This window comes from Varanus komodoensis, unplaced genomic scaffold (assembly GCF_004798865.1).
Source record: "Varanus komodoensis strain SLA01 unplaced genomic scaffold, ASM479886v1 scaffold15, whole genome shotgun sequence".
NCBI classification, from domain to species: Eukaryota; Metazoa; Chordata; class Lepidosauria; order Squamata; family Varanidae; genus Varanus; species Varanus komodoensis.
Genome location: NW_025335440.1, coordinates 6942971 through 6960610, shown reverse-complemented (window position 1 = coordinate 6960610; position 17640 = coordinate 6942971). Strand labels below are relative to the sequence as shown.

At 54.7% G+C, this 17640-nt stretch overlaps 1 protein-coding gene across 4 annotated transcripts; it reads left to right on the top strand.

The window, feature by feature from the left end:
* Positions 1 to 1133: 1133 nt before the first annotated feature.
* Positions 1134 to 9822, top strand: CUNH1orf35 (chromosome unknown C1orf35 homolog). 4 transcript variants are annotated; one of them, XM_044425248.1, is made up of 9 exons: positions 1134 to 1174; positions 2395 to 2587; positions 3695 to 3845; positions 4428 to 4473; positions 5153 to 5235; positions 5744 to 5816; positions 6239 to 6318; positions 7441 to 7587; positions 9024 to 9822. In XM_044425248.1, exons 2-9 carry the CDS (start codon positions 2494 to 2496, stop codon positions 9361 to 9363), a joined length of 1014 nt encoding a protein of 337 aa, XP_044281183.1. In that variant the 5' UTR covers positions 1134 to 1174; positions 2395 to 2493; the 3' UTR covers positions 9364 to 9822. The 4 variants fall into 4 exon arrangements, with proteins under 4 accessions (XP_044281183.1, XP_044281181.1, XP_044281184.1 ...); XM_044425246.1 differs by lacking the exon at positions 1134 to 1174 and adding an exon at positions 1654 to 1958; XM_044425249.1 differs by lacking the exon at positions 1134 to 1174 and adding an exon at positions 1656 to 1958 and having other exon boundaries at positions 9027 to 9822.
* The last annotated feature ends 7818 nt before the right edge of the window (positions 9823 to 17640 follow it).

Sequence of the window (17640 nt, the reverse complement as noted above, 5' to 3'; positions counted from 1 at the left end):
TCCAGGTTTTGGGGGCAAACGGTGCCATGAGCCCCCTTCTCAGAAGGACTGCTTTGTCACTGCTGTTTCTTGTCAGCCTTTTGCTTATTGCTATCACCAGGTTGGGAGGCAGAGAGGCAGCAAGCAGGTTGGCCTGGCATCTCCTCTTCCTCCCGGCGACCTGCCCTTGCCGGGACCTGGGTAAGAAGCAGGGGAACAATCAGGTTGCAATAGGACAGGAGGAGCAATGGCAGGGGCTTCTTGTCAGTGGCCCCTGCTGGGGCGTGGGGCCCTTGGCCAATGCCCGAGCGTGCCTGATCACGAGGCTAGTCCTGCCCGTGGGCCCCTCCAGGCCCACGGACCTGCTAAGCGCCCTTCCTTAACGTGTCCTGTTGCTTCTGCTGGGAGAGCCAATGCCGTCGCCCAGTGATGGAGCAGAGGAGCTTGTCCAGTCTCCGGCTCAGCGGGAAGCTGGACTGCACAAGCCAAGAACATTCATAGCCAAAACCTCCTCCAGCCCCAGTAGATAATACTAGATGAGGAGGACCAGGGAACTGCCTCTGGGGGAGGTGCCTTTTCATATTCCGGCTATTTCTACCTCCCCCCTGCCCCCTTTAGCCAGTCCTGACAGGACTAGACTAGCAATACCTTCCCCAACCCACAGTGCCAGCTCCAGCTTCTGGAGGGGCCATGGGCAAGTGCCCGAGCATACCTGTCCTCGTGGCAGCCCGGACTTTGGCCCGAGGCTCCAGACCTTGCACAGGAAATGTGTGACTGACCGCCCTAAGCTCCCTGCCAGCACAATCTTAGGCATGGTTGGGCAGAAGACAGTCCCCCAACTCCCAGCATGCCCCAACCTGTTGCTGGGGCATGCTGGGAGTCGGGCTCTCTCTTCTTCGTGGAGACCTGCACAGGATATGGCCTTCCATGTCGCGCCACCCTGCTTCGCCTGCGAGGAGGAGGACTCCCCTCCGGGAGGCAGGCAGGGCAGCCTCGGGCCGGCAAGCGAGGCGCCTGAGACTGCCGGGGCGCTGGAGGGCCGGGCCGCCGAGAGCAGCAAGGCGCGCCCCTCTCGGCAGCTTGGTACGGCCCGCCTCCCCCCGCCAGCGCGCGTGGCGGTGGCGCAGCCCGAGCCTGGCGGAAGGCGCTGGCGGAAGCGGGTCGGGCGCGCGGCACGTGGGTCGCAGCGGCGCAGGTCCGGGCGCCGGTCGCGGGCGGGGGGGGGGCGCGGTGCTGGGACGGGCCCCGCCTCAGGCCCAGCGGCCTCCGCCTCGCAGCGGGCCTTGCGCCTCCGGGCCCGCCGGGGGCGTCCCCTCCCTCCCGGGCCTTTGGGGTGCAGCCCGCTCGCCCCTCGGCGGGCCGTCCCGGGGGCCCGCATCTGCGGGGGCGCCGTGGCGGAAGCGCTGCCCTCGCGCAAAAGGCGCTCGGGGAGGCGGCGGCGGCGGCTCGTCGCGGGGCCGCGCCGCCGCTGCGCCGGATCGCGGGGAGCGGTGGAGCCGCAGGGGCATCGCGCCCGATCCCCGCTCGGCTCAGGGCGCGCCCCGAGGGCCTCCGGCGGGGGCCCCAGCCTCCCCCGGCCCCGCTGCCGGGCTGCTCCCACGGGCAGGGCGTGCCTCCCGGCCCTCGCACCTGGGCCCGCCCTGCCCTGCCCTGCCCTGAGCAGGAAGAGGCTCTCCTTTCCGTGGCGCCCCTTCAAGCGCCTGCGCAGTGTTTCCCGTCAATCCGAGCGGGTCGCTCGAAGGATCCAAGACGGTTTTTATTCTGACTTGACCTAATAGCCTTTCTGAACATGGCACTTTCAAATAGGATGCCTGGCACCCCATCTGTTTGCTGGTGGGAGATGGGCTTTGTAGTCCACCGCAGCAGCCCCCTCCTGCCCATGTTCCCCAGCAACTAGTTTTCTTCAGAGAGGATAAGGAATTCTGCATGTGCTCAGAGGCACTGTGAACCTCCCTCCCTTCAGAAAGGAAAGTCAGAAGGTTTGTGCTTGGAGAAGTTTTGGTCCTAAGTCCTTTTTAAAAAAAACAGGTTTGCGAAAAGGACTCTGGACAAGCTGCATATTTTATAATAAAAGCTGGTGCAACTTTACACCCAGGAGTGGGTGGGCTACTGGTTTCAGCTGTCCAGTTCTTTATCCAGAGTAAACACATTCTGCTTATGGGCCTATTTCTTTCAAAATAGCAGATCCTATACTGCTGTTGTCATGTAAGCTGCCTTGAGCTTTCAAAAGGCTGGATTTACATGTTTATGTCCCTTTCACTAGACTGAACAACAACCTTTTTGCAACTTAGAATATACCTTCCAGGACTGCAGTGATTAGATGCAATAAAACCACCAATGAAACTGCTCAACGGAGTGTTGAAATTAGACTTAGATAGAGACAGCCCTTATAAGCATTACCTTTTCCTTTTTCAGGGAAAGGTGCCGGAAGATTGGAATCCACTCTCCCTTTGAAAATTTGAATTTTTAAAAAAAGAAAAGAGTCTGCAGGGAATCACCGTTTTCCCCTTCGTCATGTTTGGGTCCTCCCGAGGCGGTGTGAGGGGCGGGCAGGACCAGTTCAACTGGGAAGATGTGAAGACGGACAAGCAGCGGGAAAACTACCTGGGTATGAAGACTGTCCCAGTTCTTTAGCTGCCTCTTGTGGTAACTGGGGTGCTGAAATTGCTCAGAGCCGGTTGAGTCCCGGGTTCAAATGCCTCCTCCAGCCTTGAGTTCACTTGGCAGCCTCGGACAGTGCTTTCTTGTGCCTTCTCTGTCTTTCTCTCTCGGTCCCACCTCTTCCTCCAGAACAGATCCAATAACATTTATTCCCCGGAGTAATATTCTGCAGAGAAGATTAAAGCAGACTGTAGAAGTGTTGTACAATAGTCAGAATTTAGCTACAGGCTGCCTGAAATGTTCCATGAGGCTTAAGGGGTCAACTGTATGCATGTTTAGACAGAAAAATAGGCCCACGGCTCCCAGCATGCCCCAGGATCCTACGGTAAGGCAGGTGGGGAGACACACACCTCAGTCCATCCTCGTGGAGGAAGCAGCCGACAGCTTTTTTCCTGTCTAGTCATGCGTACGATTGTGTCTTCTGTGGAGCTAAATGCAAGTCCTGCCATTCTGTGTTGCCTGGGGCTTTTCACATATCATAGTACCCTGTGCTAAAATTGCTCAGCCAGTGGGAAGATGGAGCAGGCTGGTGTCTCGGTGAACCTGCAGGATTCGCCTTAGCCCTCCATGAGAGGAAGAGTTAGAAATTCAGAGTGGTCTTCGGAGCCTCCCTGGGAGGCATTGGCCGCCTTACCTGGTGGATGTAAAAATGCCAGCTCACACGTGCATGAAATTGGATGCATTGGATGTACAAGAAATGTGTGCATCAGCCTTCGCCAGGTCGCTGCCTTCCAGATGCGTGGAACCGCAACGCCCTTGTGCCTCTAGCTGCATTGGACACCACCTCCCAGAATTCCCCAGGCAGCTGGGGGATTCTGGGAGGTGATGTCCAGCAGAACTAGAGAGAACCACCTCCAGGAGGGCTGTTTACTTTGGCCAGCAGGGTAGCCCTCGTGTTTTCTCGCCCTCTCAGATCCTTTGGAACAGAAAGACTAGGATTTCTGACTTGCCACGCTGGCTCCCTCTGCTTGAGCTTTGGGCCATCCACCATCTGTCTGGTGGTTTGCTTGTGCCCCCATCCTCTCCTTCAGCACTGACACTGCATCACCTGCAGGGAACTCCTTGATGGCACCCGTGGGCCGGTGGCAGAAGGGCAAGGATCTCACCTGGTATGCCAAGGGGAAGAAAGGAGATGCGCCTGTCTCCCGAGAAGAGGAGCTGGCCGCTGTCCGGCGGGCGGAGGAAGAGGCCATGATGGCGGCCTTGTAAGTTTTGAGACGGAGGCCCTCTGTTTTGGCTCCCTGTGGCCATTCAAATGCATGCCTCAGTCCACATGGACGGAGAACGCAGGGCCGTTCTCCGTCCAGAGCATCAAGGCTGGGTCATTTCATTCCCTGAAAGCAGAGAGCTGTGGAAAGCTCAGGGTCTTTCCGTTTGTTTCCTACTGGGAAGCATGTTCAGTGTGAAATTTCTTGGTGGAGCAGGACCCATGTTCCATGCTTGCCGCAGCGTCTCGAAAGCCTTGGAATTGCGCTGCTCATTTAAATCGCCAAGTGGTTCTTCTGGGAATTCAACCGAAGGTGCAAAAACTTTTTTGGGTGACGCATGAACGCCCAGCAGGACCACTGGCTTGCATGCCAAAACTTGGCGCCTTGATCAGGGTTAGCAGAAGGTGGGGGGACCTCTTTGCTGCCCCTCAGGCAGCAAAATATTCCAGCCTGACCCTGGACGGAGCCTGTGGGAAAGTTCCAGACAAGCTGCACTGGAGGAATCTGGGCTCCTTTGGAGCTGCGCTTCCTCATTCACACTCCACCAGACTAACTCTCCTTTGCGTTGCTTCTTCCCAGGGGTTACAAGAATATGAAGAAACAGCCAACAGGGTTGAGCAAAGAGGTAACCATACTTCTCCTTATATTTTTCAATTCTGCATCTGCTCCGATCCCTCATGGCTCTCCTTGTGCTTAATTTATTCTTTCAGTTATATCCCACACTACTTTTCATTCCTCAAGGGGAGTCACAGAAAACCCTCCTCTTCCTCCACTGTTGTATTCTCACAACAGCCTTGCGAGGTAGGCTGGGCCGAGATGCACGACTTGTCCAGAGTCACCCAGTGAGTTTCATGGCCAAGCGGGGGCTGAATCCCAGATCTCCTGAGCACCAGCCTGCATGGTAACCATTGCACTGCACCAGCTTCCTGTGTTAAAAGGGATAAAGCGCTTCCTCGGCATCTCTCCATTCCCTTTCAAAGCAGCTTAGTTCCTGTTATTAAACACCAGCCTTGGCTCTCTGAGAAATACGGCATGAGACAGAGGTTGGAATACAGTTTTCTGGTTTTCCTGCAGTACTCTCTTTTTCCAGAAGATTATTTGGGCTAGCCTAGGGGTTTGGCTGGCAGGCCATTTTCGTGCAGGTAATGCCTGCAGACACTTTTAGAAACGATGCACTCTTCTACTAAGCACAGCAGGAAAGGTCTAGGGCAGAAAGGTTACCACAGCTCAGAGCTGTATTATTTCCCCGGCACTGGAGTCCCTGCGTGATCCTGAAATGTATTCCTGCTGTGATTCCGTTCAAGGACCTTGCTGAAGTCTGCAAACGTGAAGGGACAGAACACGACGAGAAGAGTGTGGACCGGATGGTGGGCCTGGGGAGTTCGAGGTACGTGGGGCCTTCACCAAATACCTTCCACACGCTGCTTTCAAAGGGGGAGACTGTCCTTGTCCTGCAGAGGTGGCAGATACACCTGCAGGAAGGAGCCCTGTACTCCCTGCCCGGTTCTCTGTTCTGTCCAAATTGCACGAGGAAGCCGTCTGGTTCTTTCCACCCACCTCGCCCCCTTCATGTGCGTTGCCCTAAGCAGGCACCTCTCCATGCACCTGTTTGAGAAGTCACCACCTGCATTGGTGGAGCAGATTTCTGTTTTGTTTTTGGAAAGAATAATAGTAAATCGTGCCGTGGGACGGGACCTCGGAGATCAGGCCGTCCAGCTCTCCTGCTCTGTGCAGGAAGTTTCTCCTTTTTGGGGTGCGTCCAGAAGTACATTCGCCTTTATTTTCGATCCACTGTACGAGCGTCAAAAAAAGAGCGCTCCTTTCGATTGCTCGTCTCTCCTCGAATGGCAGCTTGTTCACTGACATCCTGCAGCTGTGATCTGACTTCTTTTCAGGTGCGCCGGGGCCAGGATGGTATTCTCCAAAGAAGACAAAGAGGCCGCCAAGCTGGGCCTTTCCGTCTTCACGGTAGGTGGCCAACCAGCCCCTCTACCGCACGCCAGGGGTGCAGAAGGTGCTGCTTGCGGGCCCCCTCTGCCGTCCTGCAAGGCCCTTCAAGCTCCTTCGTGGGATGGGACTTGGCCTCCGAGGCCCATCCGCTGGAGGAATCCCTGACCTGCTCTCGGAGCCACTGGTGTTGGGGGAGGCACATCGCTTCCGTGCCCCGTCCTGTGCGAGGCCAGATGGAAAAAGAGACTCTCAGTTCCCAGCATGCCCTGGGCAGCGCACAGGGATTCGTGGCCCTTTTCCCTGGCGGCACTGCCATCAGATCGCGCCCGAAGTGCACCAGAACGCAGTGACCTCTCTTCCTCCTCTTTTCCCTCTGATGAGCGTCTAAAGCGGTGCGACAGGAGCCGTTCACTTTCGCCTTGTCTTTGGAACTCCTCTAGCACCATCGGACGGCGGACGGCCCTGAGGTGATGCCCACCCAGAGGAAACCGGAAGAGGCCGGCGGAGGAGACGCAGCGCAGTAAGAGCCCGCGTTCCCGTGTGTCCCCGGCTCATCCCTCGGGCCGAGGAGAGGAAGGCTGTGTTGGTTCTGGGGAGCTGCACCGGGCGAGGGGGTTCACACACTGGGAAGGAGAAGCATGGAGCACGCGGCCAAAGGAAGATGGGTCTGGTGGTGCCGCATTTTAGCCGGCTCTCCCTGCCCCGGCCTGGCCCCTCCCTCGAGATGTGCCGGGCTACAGCCTCTGAGCCAGCAGCAGCTTGCTGACCCGGGGAACACGGGGGTTGCAGTCCCACAGATCCGGATGGTTTCAGGCTGGGGAGGGCTCACCCAGGCTGAAGGCGTGCGCACGGGGCCTGAGCTGGGCGGAGGAGAGAACAAGCCGCGTGAACGGGGCGTCCTTCAGCCGTTGAACCACCGGCCTGAGGAAGAGTAGGGAGAGTGGCTCCAGCCCTCAGGTCTGGACTGTGCCACTGCAGGCTGCAAGTGGGGGAGTTTAATGGCCCCCCCATTCTCTCTGCACTGAAACCAAGCATGTCAGGGACTAGGTATGGTCCCGGATAATCTGATTTTCTGTGAGCGTGGGTGTTTTTCTGAACAGCAGAGTACGTGCAATTTGAAATGGTACGGCCAGCTTTCTTACTCGGGTTCCAGGGTATCTTCCCTGCCCATTCAACTCCATCACCATGCTTCTAGACCTCATGGCTGTGGAGAACCACCCATGCCCGGGAGCTCATGGTACTTCTTTTCAAGTCTTGAAGCTGCGTATGTAAACGTGTCTTCACCAAAGGTACCAGCTCTTAACTGGGCCAGCAGTTAGTTCAGAGCTGCCCCTGCAGCAGAAGCATCCTAAACGTTCGAGGACGAGTCTTGGAGGAAGGTGTGGTTTGCCTGGCCCGCTCGCCTCCAAACACAAGGTGCTTCTGCGGCAGGACTATTCCAGAGGGGCAGGTCCCTCCTCCCGCCCCCATGCATCCTTGAGATAGTCGAGTCTCATCCGGGCTGTGCCATATACTGGCCTGCAGGTATGGGAAGGTTCAGCTCTGCCTCTTGCGTGCTGGCTTGCGTGGGCCTCCGCAGAGGGACGAAAGGAGGGTCAGAGAGAGAGGGAAAGGCCGTGTGGTTTCTGTTTTCAACTTGCAGGCCAGAGGTCAGCAAGAAGTCCAAGAAGAAGAAGAAGGAGAAAAAGAAGCACAAGAAGGAGAAGAAGAAGGAGAAAGAGAAAGAGAAGCACCATAAAAGGAGGGCCACGTCCTCCTCTGCCGCCTCTTCTCCCGACACCAGGGAAAGGTACTGCAGGAGGTGCTCCGTCTTGTGGGTCCGGGGGGCCCGTTCTCTCATGCTGCCTGCCTGGAAGAGGAGTCCCACGGCCCGGCAGAGATGCTTCTCTGGCCAGAAGGCCCTCTCCTTCCTCGGCTAGCCACAGATATTGTTGGGTATTTCCGTTCCAAGGAAATATGCTAACCCTCAGCCCCTGAAGGAGCGCGAGTCAGATCTCGGACGGCAGCAGGCGACAGCTGCCATTTCTGAGCTTTTGCGCCTGATCTGAAATGCCTGTTTGGAGAGTCCCTGGTGGGTGCGAGTCATGAGGGGAAGGTGGTTCAGAATCAACCACCTCTGCCTGACCCTGGACATAAAGGAAGTCTCTTGGGACCCCCGTATGAAGTCCTTTGGGAAAGAATTAAAGGCCAGCTGGCAGAAGCAGGTCCAGCATGTGATTTCCCCACCCCTGCTGTTCTGAAACAGTCTCCCCTGATCTGGTACCCTCCGGAGGGTTGGACCAGAGCATCCCCCAGCCAGCACTAGGCTGGAGAAGCCTCCATGATCAGTTGCGCTTTCAGGGGTTCCACACATGAGGCTGGCCAGGCACGACCCATGTCTTTAGGAGGCCTCGGCCAAGTCCTGGAAGTTACCGCTCCAACGGGGTTGAAGACTCCAGGGCTGGGCTCCTTCTCCCCAGAAGGAGAAGGGGGCGCAAATTAGCAGAGAAGCTTTTCCTCCTGCCCAGGTCTGCACCCATCCTGCAGATACGGTGCCTCGGGGTTACAGGGAGCCGGCGTCAGTGAGCCCTTGGGGTGCTTTGCGCAGTAGGAACCGTGGTCTCCACCTCCATCCTGCAAGCATCTTGCTGCCAGGCTCCCCCAAATAAAGTTTTAGGTGCTTAGGACTTGCATTCTGGCAGCCAGATTTAAAAAGGTTAGAAATACTCGAAACACCCTAAGTAATAAAGAGGCACGGAGCGATCAGAGAAGGTCTCGGGACGGAGGTCAGCCTTTATTTGGCACTCGCGCCTCCCAGTTCCAGGGGTGTTTTATAAGGTAGCTGCCCCTGCAGCGAGGGGATCCTGCCTGGCAGCTCACCAGCCGTGGCACGGCCAGCAGAGGCGCTTTTTCCCATGACTCCCAACCCTTTTCTGTGTGTCCTGGGAGTGGCTGGGCCTTCCACGGATTGTGACTTTCTCTTCCGTAGACCAGAATTTCTTTAAAGCCGTAATGGTGAAGAGCATGGGACTGGTACTCAGAGGATCTGGGTTTGAGTCCCCGCTCAGCCATGGAGGCAACTGGGTGACTTTGGGCCAGTCACAGACTCTCCGCCCAACCTACCTCACAGGGTTGTTGTTGTGGGGATAAGATGGAGGAGGAGATGTAAGCTGCCTTGAGCCCTTTGTAGGAAAAAGGCAGGAAATAAATAGAAATAAAAAATAAATAAAGCTTTTCCTTCCGCACCAGGAAAAGGCGGCCTGCTTCCCTGCCACAGGGGCATCCCTCCTCCGCCCGGCCGGCCGGAGCTGGCCTCCGGAGCAGCAAATCCTCACCCTCCCGGGAAGACCACCGAGCAGCCGGCAGGCAGCACCACAAGCCAGCCTCTTCCGGCAGCCGTGAGGAGGGCTCTCCTTGCGGCCGGCGCTCTCCCAAGCTCAGACGAAGGGAATGTCACCGCAGCAGCAGCAGCAGCCGGTCCCCGTCTCCCAGAGGCCAAAGCTTGGGGACCCCAAAACGCAGAAGGAGCCCGTCCCCCACGGCACTCAGAGCCAGGAGGAGGCACGACACGGATTCGGACGACTGACGCTTCCTTCGAAACGGAAGAGGCCGGGGCTTTGGCTGGAAGAACCACCCCTCTGGCCACGGACTGGGTTTCTTTCTCGGCCAGCGCCCATGTGCGCGGCTCCTTTGGAATCCAGGTTGCCGCTGCCCCACTGGGCTGCCCTGGTAGCAGAGATGGAAGGGGCAGAGCACCCACCCTCACCCACAGAGACGTCACCCTGAGGGCCCTGTTGAAGTGTGGAACCGTCGCTGCATTAACAGCCTGAAGCAGCCTTCCCAGCAGGGTGCCCTGAATCCTCGGGGCTGTCGTCTCAACCCTCTGGAGGGGTCACTCTGGGAAGGCTGCCGACATTGAACAAGTTGAACCAAGTGTTTTAACATACTAGGAGAAACCTTTGAGTTGCTCTTTTCCAGGCAGTGCGAGTGGCTATGAATGTCTGGATCAGCTTCATAATAAACACCTTCTAAGATTTTTTTTAAAGGATGTTGTGTTGATCTATATTTAACTCACACATTTTAAAAAATGCCGTAGAGATGTGGGTTTGGGCCCGGAATTAAGCTTCATCGGGCTCCTCCGTCCTTCCTCTTCTCTCGGTTCTTCTCCCCCCCGCAAGAAATGATGCTGGGGGGGGTGAGCTGTGGAAGGGGAATTCCTCCCCCAGGTTGGGTGGGGGCCCTTCCTGCCACAGCCCAGCTCTGCATCCAGCCCAAGGCCTTGCCCCCCCTTGCCCTCCTTTCATAAGTGCATGTGTACAGTTTGTGAAATTACGCATCAAAAGCCCTTGGCTCAGCCTCCCAATTGTTTGGACGGGAACACGCAGCATCCCTGAGCGTTGCCATGCTGGCTGAGGCTGATGGGAAAGCAAGTCAGAAACATCTGGAGGGCACCGTGTTGGAGAAGGTGGCCTTAGTGACGTATTGACATTGGATTTCTGTTATTAAAATACTGGTGAGCTTTTACATTCTAGATACCAGACGCTATAAAACTAAACCGCTGTGCCGCTGTTTTCAGTGCTTCCGTGTAAATGGAAAAGGTGGTTTCCAAGTTTTTGAAGCTGCAGTTGACTCGCTTTGTGGCGTTTCCTCCTCAGCCTTGCGCCAGCCTTCCTGAGTAGGGCACCTGTGCCAGGGGGTGAGTCTCTGGACGTACTCCTGTTTCCCTGTTACCTGGCACTAAAGGAGGAGAGAGCAGAGGCGAAGGGGAACGGTCCGCAGGGGAATGGGTGGCTGGCCCGGAGCGTTTCCTTTCCCTGTATCCCAGATGGCCCTGCTGCTTTCACATGACTGCCGATGGGGTGGGGGGGTTCCCCGTTTTGGCACATCACTCTCCCCACGCCCCCACTTCTAAAGGGAGGAAATGCCCCCTGAGGCTTAGTTGCGGGCAGCAAGAACAAGCGGCTACAGGATGCTGGTATGTTTGCCCCTGCCCGCTCGAGTGCCCCTCGAAACGTGGGTGTAGCCCTCGGGTCGCAGTGACATTCAGCACCCCTGCTGTCTGCAGAGGGGGCTGCGGCGGTCGCTCGCCTGGACCGCGTCCCCTTCGGCCACGCATCTCGGCCCTGCCCTGGGGGAAGGCACGGCTGCAGCCCGGAGGCAGAGGCGGCGTCCGTGCAAGGAACCCGGCTTTCCTTAGACGCATTCCCGGTGTTCCTTGCTAAGATCTACCTTGGCTTCCCTGGAGCAGAGCCTCCGCCTGGGCTCCCTGCTGCTCGGGTTGTGCAGCCGTGGCAGGGGAGCCTTGGTTCCAGTGGGGTGCCAGCCCCCCAAGTCTGTCTGGAACCGAACGCGTCCCTCAGAAGGCGCAGGAGGGCGGGCAGGAGGAGCACCCTGCCCCTTTGAGGTTTCCTCGAGGTCTGCAGGGCAGAAGGGAGGCGGGATGGCTTCTGCTGCCACCAGCCCTGCTTCCCGGGGTGACATGCCAAGTGGAGGCCAGCCTCGCCCGTCTGCCGGCCAGAGGAGGGGCCATTTCCGGGGGCCGGAAGGCACTTTGGGTCCCAGCTGCCTGGAACTGCAGAAGGAAGGGGAACGAACCTCTTGACTTCCTCCATCATTGACCAAAGGAGGAAGGGCCCCCGAAACCAGCGAGGAACGGCCAGCCTGGCCTGAAGGTACGTGACTTCCTCACTCGGCGCTCGGGAGCCAGGCCCTCTTCCCTCGCTCGGAGCGTGTCAGCCCAGGAGTCCCCTCCAAGTGGCGTGGATGTGAGGCTCCCCGGGAGTCGGCGGGTCAGGATGCAGGGGAAGGCGAGCTGCATTTAGTTGGCCTCCGTGGGGTGAGGCGCCCAGGAGCAGGTGGGCCTCGGCTCTCCTCCGGCGCGGCTCACAACCTTGCAGGCACCGCACCTGGACCTGCCGCCCCCCACGCGTCTCGGAGGAGCCCCTGCGTCTTTCCTGGCCTGCGCTCACTGCTTTGCTTTCCCAAAACCCCCTGCAACCCACAGCGGCTCTCTCTGCGGACTGCGATCGCTCGCCTCTTTCTCTGGGAAGCACCTTCCCGCGGGCGGTTTGAGCCTCAAGATGGCACTCAGCGGGCCGCAGGCATCCCCCTTTCCGCCCTGAGAAAGGCGCCGTGCCTGTCACAGCGCTTCGTCCTTGGGCTGGAGGAGGGGGAATAAGCGCTCTTGGTGCCAGGGTTCGGAGGGGCCTGGGGCAAGACCTCACGGCCCAGCGTCCTCCGTACCAGCACCGCCAGCCAGCCTCGAGGAGGGAGAGAAGAAACCATGCATCCACTCCGACGGTCTCCATGAGCCCTGGAAGCATGCCGCATCTCCTGTGCTCGCCTGGCACGGTGCCTCCCGGGAGCTTCCTCCAGGGCAAACCACTTCCCCTGAATTCGGCTGAAACTCTCGTGTTTCAGGGAGAAGAACAAGAGATCGGCAGTCTCCATATAGCTGGCCGGGTGATCTCAGGCACATTGTTCTTCCCCCCCGGTCTACCTTGCAGGGTTGTTGTGAGAGTAAAGAGTGCGGGGGGGGGGGCTCCATCCAAGCACCTTTGAGTTTCTAAGTTTACACGTCCAAGATATCTTAATTCTAAGACAGTCCTAGTTCATACCACCTGTATCTGCCCCTGCCAGCGGCACTTCCAATGAGTGCTACTGGCACAGACGTGACTTAACAGCACATGTGAATGGCGCCCTGTTTCGGAGTCAAGACGCAGCCTGAGAAAGCAGGGGAAATGACGTGAAATGGCGAGGCGGTGGAAGCCAGTGAAGGTGAAATTCACACACCTGGTTATTTAGGAAAATGAGTAGGAAAACCGCCCACCCCTGACCTCAGGCCTTACAGAAAAGGACAAGATGCCTTTATTGGGGGGAAATAAAAAAATTCTGGGGCAGGGGGTGCTGTGAGGAGAATGGTACCTATTTCCCCCACTTAGCATGAGACAGCCTCTGCTGTGAGGAGAAGGTGGGATGCTCTTTTGAGGTGAAAAGCATTTTAAAATCGCCAGATGGCTTTACGAGGGGAAGTTTCTCGGGCCATAAATCCACGTAATGGGCCTGTTGTTGTTATGGTTGTTTTATAAAACATATTTTGGGCTTCATGCAGTCTTGCTGGGACCCAGGTTTCCTGCTGGACGCGTGAAAGGAAGCGGGGACAACAACCGCTCAATAGCCTCGCTGCATCATAAAGTGGCCGGAGAAGACCGTCTCACCTGTGTGTTAAGTGGGGGCAACGGTGGGAAATGAGCCTTTAAGGGCACCGCCTGCGGTTCGGAGCCCCGGGCCAAGGGAAGGCGGGCAAAGGGGCAGGGAAAGGAAGCGGCCCTGTGAAATCGCAGCGCTGTAAAAGAACAAAACCGCCACCACACCGCGGTTCGGAGACGAGGGCCAGGCCAGCCGGCACCTTGGCTTTCTGGTCTCCATCCAGCTGCCCCCCCCCCCGCCCCCCAGCTCTGGGAAACGCATCCGTGTCGGGGGACAGATTTCATCAGAAATGACAGATGGAGGCAGGGGGGCGGTTAAGTAATTCCTCCTCCAGTTCTGCATTCTTTATTTGCAATACAGCAAGACCCAAAGAAATAGCAGGTAATTTTGGACTGGGCCGTCTTAAGAAAGGGGGAAGCCTCAGCTTGCAGATGTATGAACATGCAAATATTTCTTCTCTCAGGTTTTACCACCGTTTCTGTATTCCTGGTGTGATGGAGCAAAGCGAAACTCTCCGCTAATTCAGATTTAAAAGAAAGTACTCTGTCCTCGTGCGATTTTTCATCTGGAACTCACCTGAATGACAATGACATCAGCAGCTGCAGTTATGTGGGTCGCTCTCTCCACAAGCTAAAGTGGTCCCGTGCCCCATTTTGCTGGGGATCCTCCTTTCTGAGAAGCGCTGCCCAGCCTGGGTCCTATTTAAAGATCAAGCTCCATGAGAAAGGAGAGTGAAGGAGCCTGGATGTTGCTCAGAGGCAGCTCCGGGATTTTCTCGTCCAAGCAGCCAGAAAATAAATTTCCACCAATTTCCCCCCAAACTTTTCTTGCTCGCTCGCTCAGTCGTTTCAGTTGCTTCCACCTGTTCTAATTTCTGCTCCAGTGGCGCCATCATTGCAGTGACTCAAGCACGTGAGAGCTGTGCCAAAGGTTGCCCAGCGTTGTGTCCACACAGGGACCACCTAGTTGCTCCAATGGCGAAGCCCCCCAAGCAACAGCCCATCCCTGCCCATGTTCCCCAGCAAGTGGTGTTGATGGGCAGCCTGCCTCTGATCGTAGAGGGAGCAGAGGGCCATCAAAGCTCGTAGTCACGGATCGCCTTCTCTTCCATGAATTCATGACATCCAAATGGAGGCCCACCACTAGATCTTCTGGAAGTGAGATCCAAGGATCAGCTCTGCACATTGTGAAGAAAGTCCTCTGCTCTGGCTTGAATCTCCCACCCACCAGCTTCATGGGATGCCTCTGGGCTCTGGCATTATGGGAAAGGGAGAAAAACATCCCCCCGTATTCTCCACCCTGGCACAACACTTCCATCAGCTCTCTTGCTTGCCCCTTTTCTAAGTTAAACCATCCCAGCTGTTGTGACCTTTCCTTAGAGGGGAAGTGCCTCTTTCTGCACTTTCCTTTTTTTTTTTTTAATACGTTTTATTTGAGAAATTATAATCCTAAAAAAACAAAAAGAAACTACAAACAACATCCGTCATCAAAAACATCGAACCCGCTGGGTCAGCCCCCACACCCTTCTTTTTCCATTTATGATAACTTAAAAACATATTTAAATCTATGCGAAGTCCCATTTCTCTAGCCAATGATAAAAAGAGTCCCAAGTTTGATAGAAGTCAGTATCTTCCTTCTCCTTCAATAATAAAGTCAATCTATCCATTTCTGCACAGTCTAGGATCTTTTTTAGAATCAGTTCATCGGTGGGTAGTTCTTCACTTTTCCAGTGTTGAGCGCATGCAATCCTTGCCACAGTGATTACATGTAATTTCTGCGCTTTTCCAAAGAGTCAAGAACATAAGGTGAATTCTCCTTTGCTCCAGTCCCATGGGCTCTGAGGCTCTCCTCCATTTCTGCTTTGCCAAATTCAGTCCGTGAGCCTGCATCACCCAACCCAAACTTGTCCTGGATTTTTGAACCCCGAATTTTGCATATTGGACTTCCTAGTAAAACTACCAAAGCATTGCTATCCCATCTCTTAAAAATAGCTTAGAATGTCTTTCAAAATATCCAACTGGGATGGTGTAACTTAGTGTCCTGCAATAGCAGAGGGTTGGACCCAACGGCCTTCTGGCCCTTCCAACTCATGATTCTATGAACTGGCATAATTTCATAATACACTATTAAGCTTTTTAATATGTAAAAAGCAGTCATTGTATTTAAGGGAAGATGCAGCTTCTCAATGAATTCTGGGTAGCTGGATATACTTTGCAGTGAATTCTGGGTAACTGGCAGAAATAAGAGTCAAGGCAAGTATCCAAAGAGAAAAATCTGAGTCAAATCCCTAACATCTGGGCCAGAAAGTTATTTCGGTATGGAACAGGTGTGCGACTGTTGCATTCCAGCGCAAAGATGTAATTAAATTTGTTGCTTATTCATGAATGGGCTAACATCTACACAGCAAAAGTCTTACGACGCAGGTGTCTAGCGAAGTTTAGGGTGCAGGGCGATGTCCTGCTGCCCTGCTGTGCATAAGCACGGAAGCTTGCGTGCATCGTAAGCGTGGAAAAGCCACTCTTCCAAGTCGTTTTCGTGCATCTTTATTTAGCGCTGTGGGGTGGGAGGGAAGGAGGCCTGGGCACTGAGAGGAAATAGGTGGGACCCCCCAGCTGCACCTCTCTCGGCACCAGCATCTCTCTTTCTGCCCTCTCTGAGGTCGGTTACAAATGGGAAGCTGCCGATGTGATCCTTTCCGTGCTGCCGGTCGAGGGGGAAGGGGGGGCATTGGTTGAAGTCCCCGCACCAAGTTCACAGAAGCCGTAGGATTGGGTCCTTACAGCCTTAAATTGAATGAACAGATTGTAAGAAATTTATTTATTTAGAAAATCTGTAGGCCGTTCATTGCTATTGTCTCTGGACGGTTACTGTTGTCTCTGGACGTCTCAAAGGCATGATTCAAAATGGATCGGATCTAGCTTAAAGGACTATTCTTCTGGAATTTTGCAGCAAGAAATTTTGCGGCAAGAAATTACATTAAATTAAGAACAAGAAATTAATTACAGAAATTAAGAACAAGAAATTACATTAAAACAAGGAGCCCTGATTTACACGATAGTAAATAATGAGATAGATACAGAAGATGAAACTCAAATACTTTGGACACCTAATGAGAAGGAAGGACTCCCTGGAAAAGACCCTGATGCTGGGAAGGACTCAAGGCAAAAGGAGAAGGGGGCGGCAGAGGGTGAGGGGGCTGGACGGGGTCACTAGGGAGGTGGGCATGGGGCTGGGTGGACTCCGGGAGATGGTGGAGGACAGGGGGGCCTGGAGGAATGTTCCCCATGGGGACATGATGGGTCAGGCACAGCTTTGCAACTAAACAAAAATGATGAGATAATTTCTACAGAAAACATTGTAATACATGCTATTTTTGAATGTGGGCGAATCTTGTTAAAGCTTCACCTAAGTACCCAGTGAGTATTGAATGAGGAGTTTGGTCCTTGACTTGAGATTCCTTCTTTTAGTTTAGGACTAAAGGTCTCAGAAGAAGGGATATTTTGAAGGCACCATGTCCTGTTCAAATTGTTAGCAATATTTTAACAAAAATGTTATATCTAGATATACTTTATAGTTTGATGTGCTAATATGGGTGCATTTCTGATAAATGGACCCAAAGTTTTCTGACTAATTCCTGTTTATGCAACACCATACTGAATCCATGGGAAACAGTGGGGCATCCGTGTTGTCTAGCAGGCGATTTTTTCCCTAAACAATGGAAATGTGATTTTAAAACACTCAGCAAATGAACATCTGTCACAATACCTGTTTGTGGAGGAGTTTTCCTCCCAGTGTAATTAAACTTAGACACACACATGGATGGAAGGAAAGTGATGGCTTTATTTCTCTCCCCTGTCCTCTGATTTCTGGTCAAGGCATAAATCACGCGCGATCTTTGCTGCATCTCAAAGGCCAGGAAGCAGTTCTGACAAGGCCGTCCTGGGACAAAGGCCTCAGCCGGGAAGGGGTGGCTGGGGTGGGAGCTCGGCTGCTGGTGAGCGATGGGCTCGGTGCCTCCCCTTTCCAGCCCGTCCTCCTTTGTCTGGTTGAAAGATAGCCTCGCGCTGTTAGGAAGCCAGCCCCCCACTCCTTGGAGGGAGCTGGGCTAGGCGCCTCCCAGAGCTAGCGCTAAATTATTCTTATGGGGCCTCCCAAAAGCAACCGACTGGCCAGCCGACCGACCGCCGCACTCTGCAGTGTAGGGCACAGTGTGCCAGCATTTTAGCCAGCCAGTCACCACTCTGGGATGCTCCATTCCAGGTGTCCACATCAGTGCTTGCAGTTTGTGGCAATCCCTCCTGGCTGCCCCGGGAGGAGAGACAAGGGGGCAAGGCCCCTCCGCCAGCCTGCAGCAGGTCGGGCGTCCGATGTCCAGGCAGGGCCTCTGTGCGTGCCCAGACTCGGCTCCCGCTCAGAATTTCCCTGGTGCTTTATTAGTCCTGTGTGGATTTTCTTTTATAACTTTTCTTTTATAACTTCTTTTATATCGTTTATATTCTTTATTTGTTTTATATTATTAATTTTAATTTTATATTGTTATTTTTATATTGTATTGTATTTTATTGTGTTGTAAGCCGCCCCGAGGCTTCGGCAAGGGGCGGCATAGAAATGTTCTAATAATAATAATAATAATAATAATAATAATAATAATAAT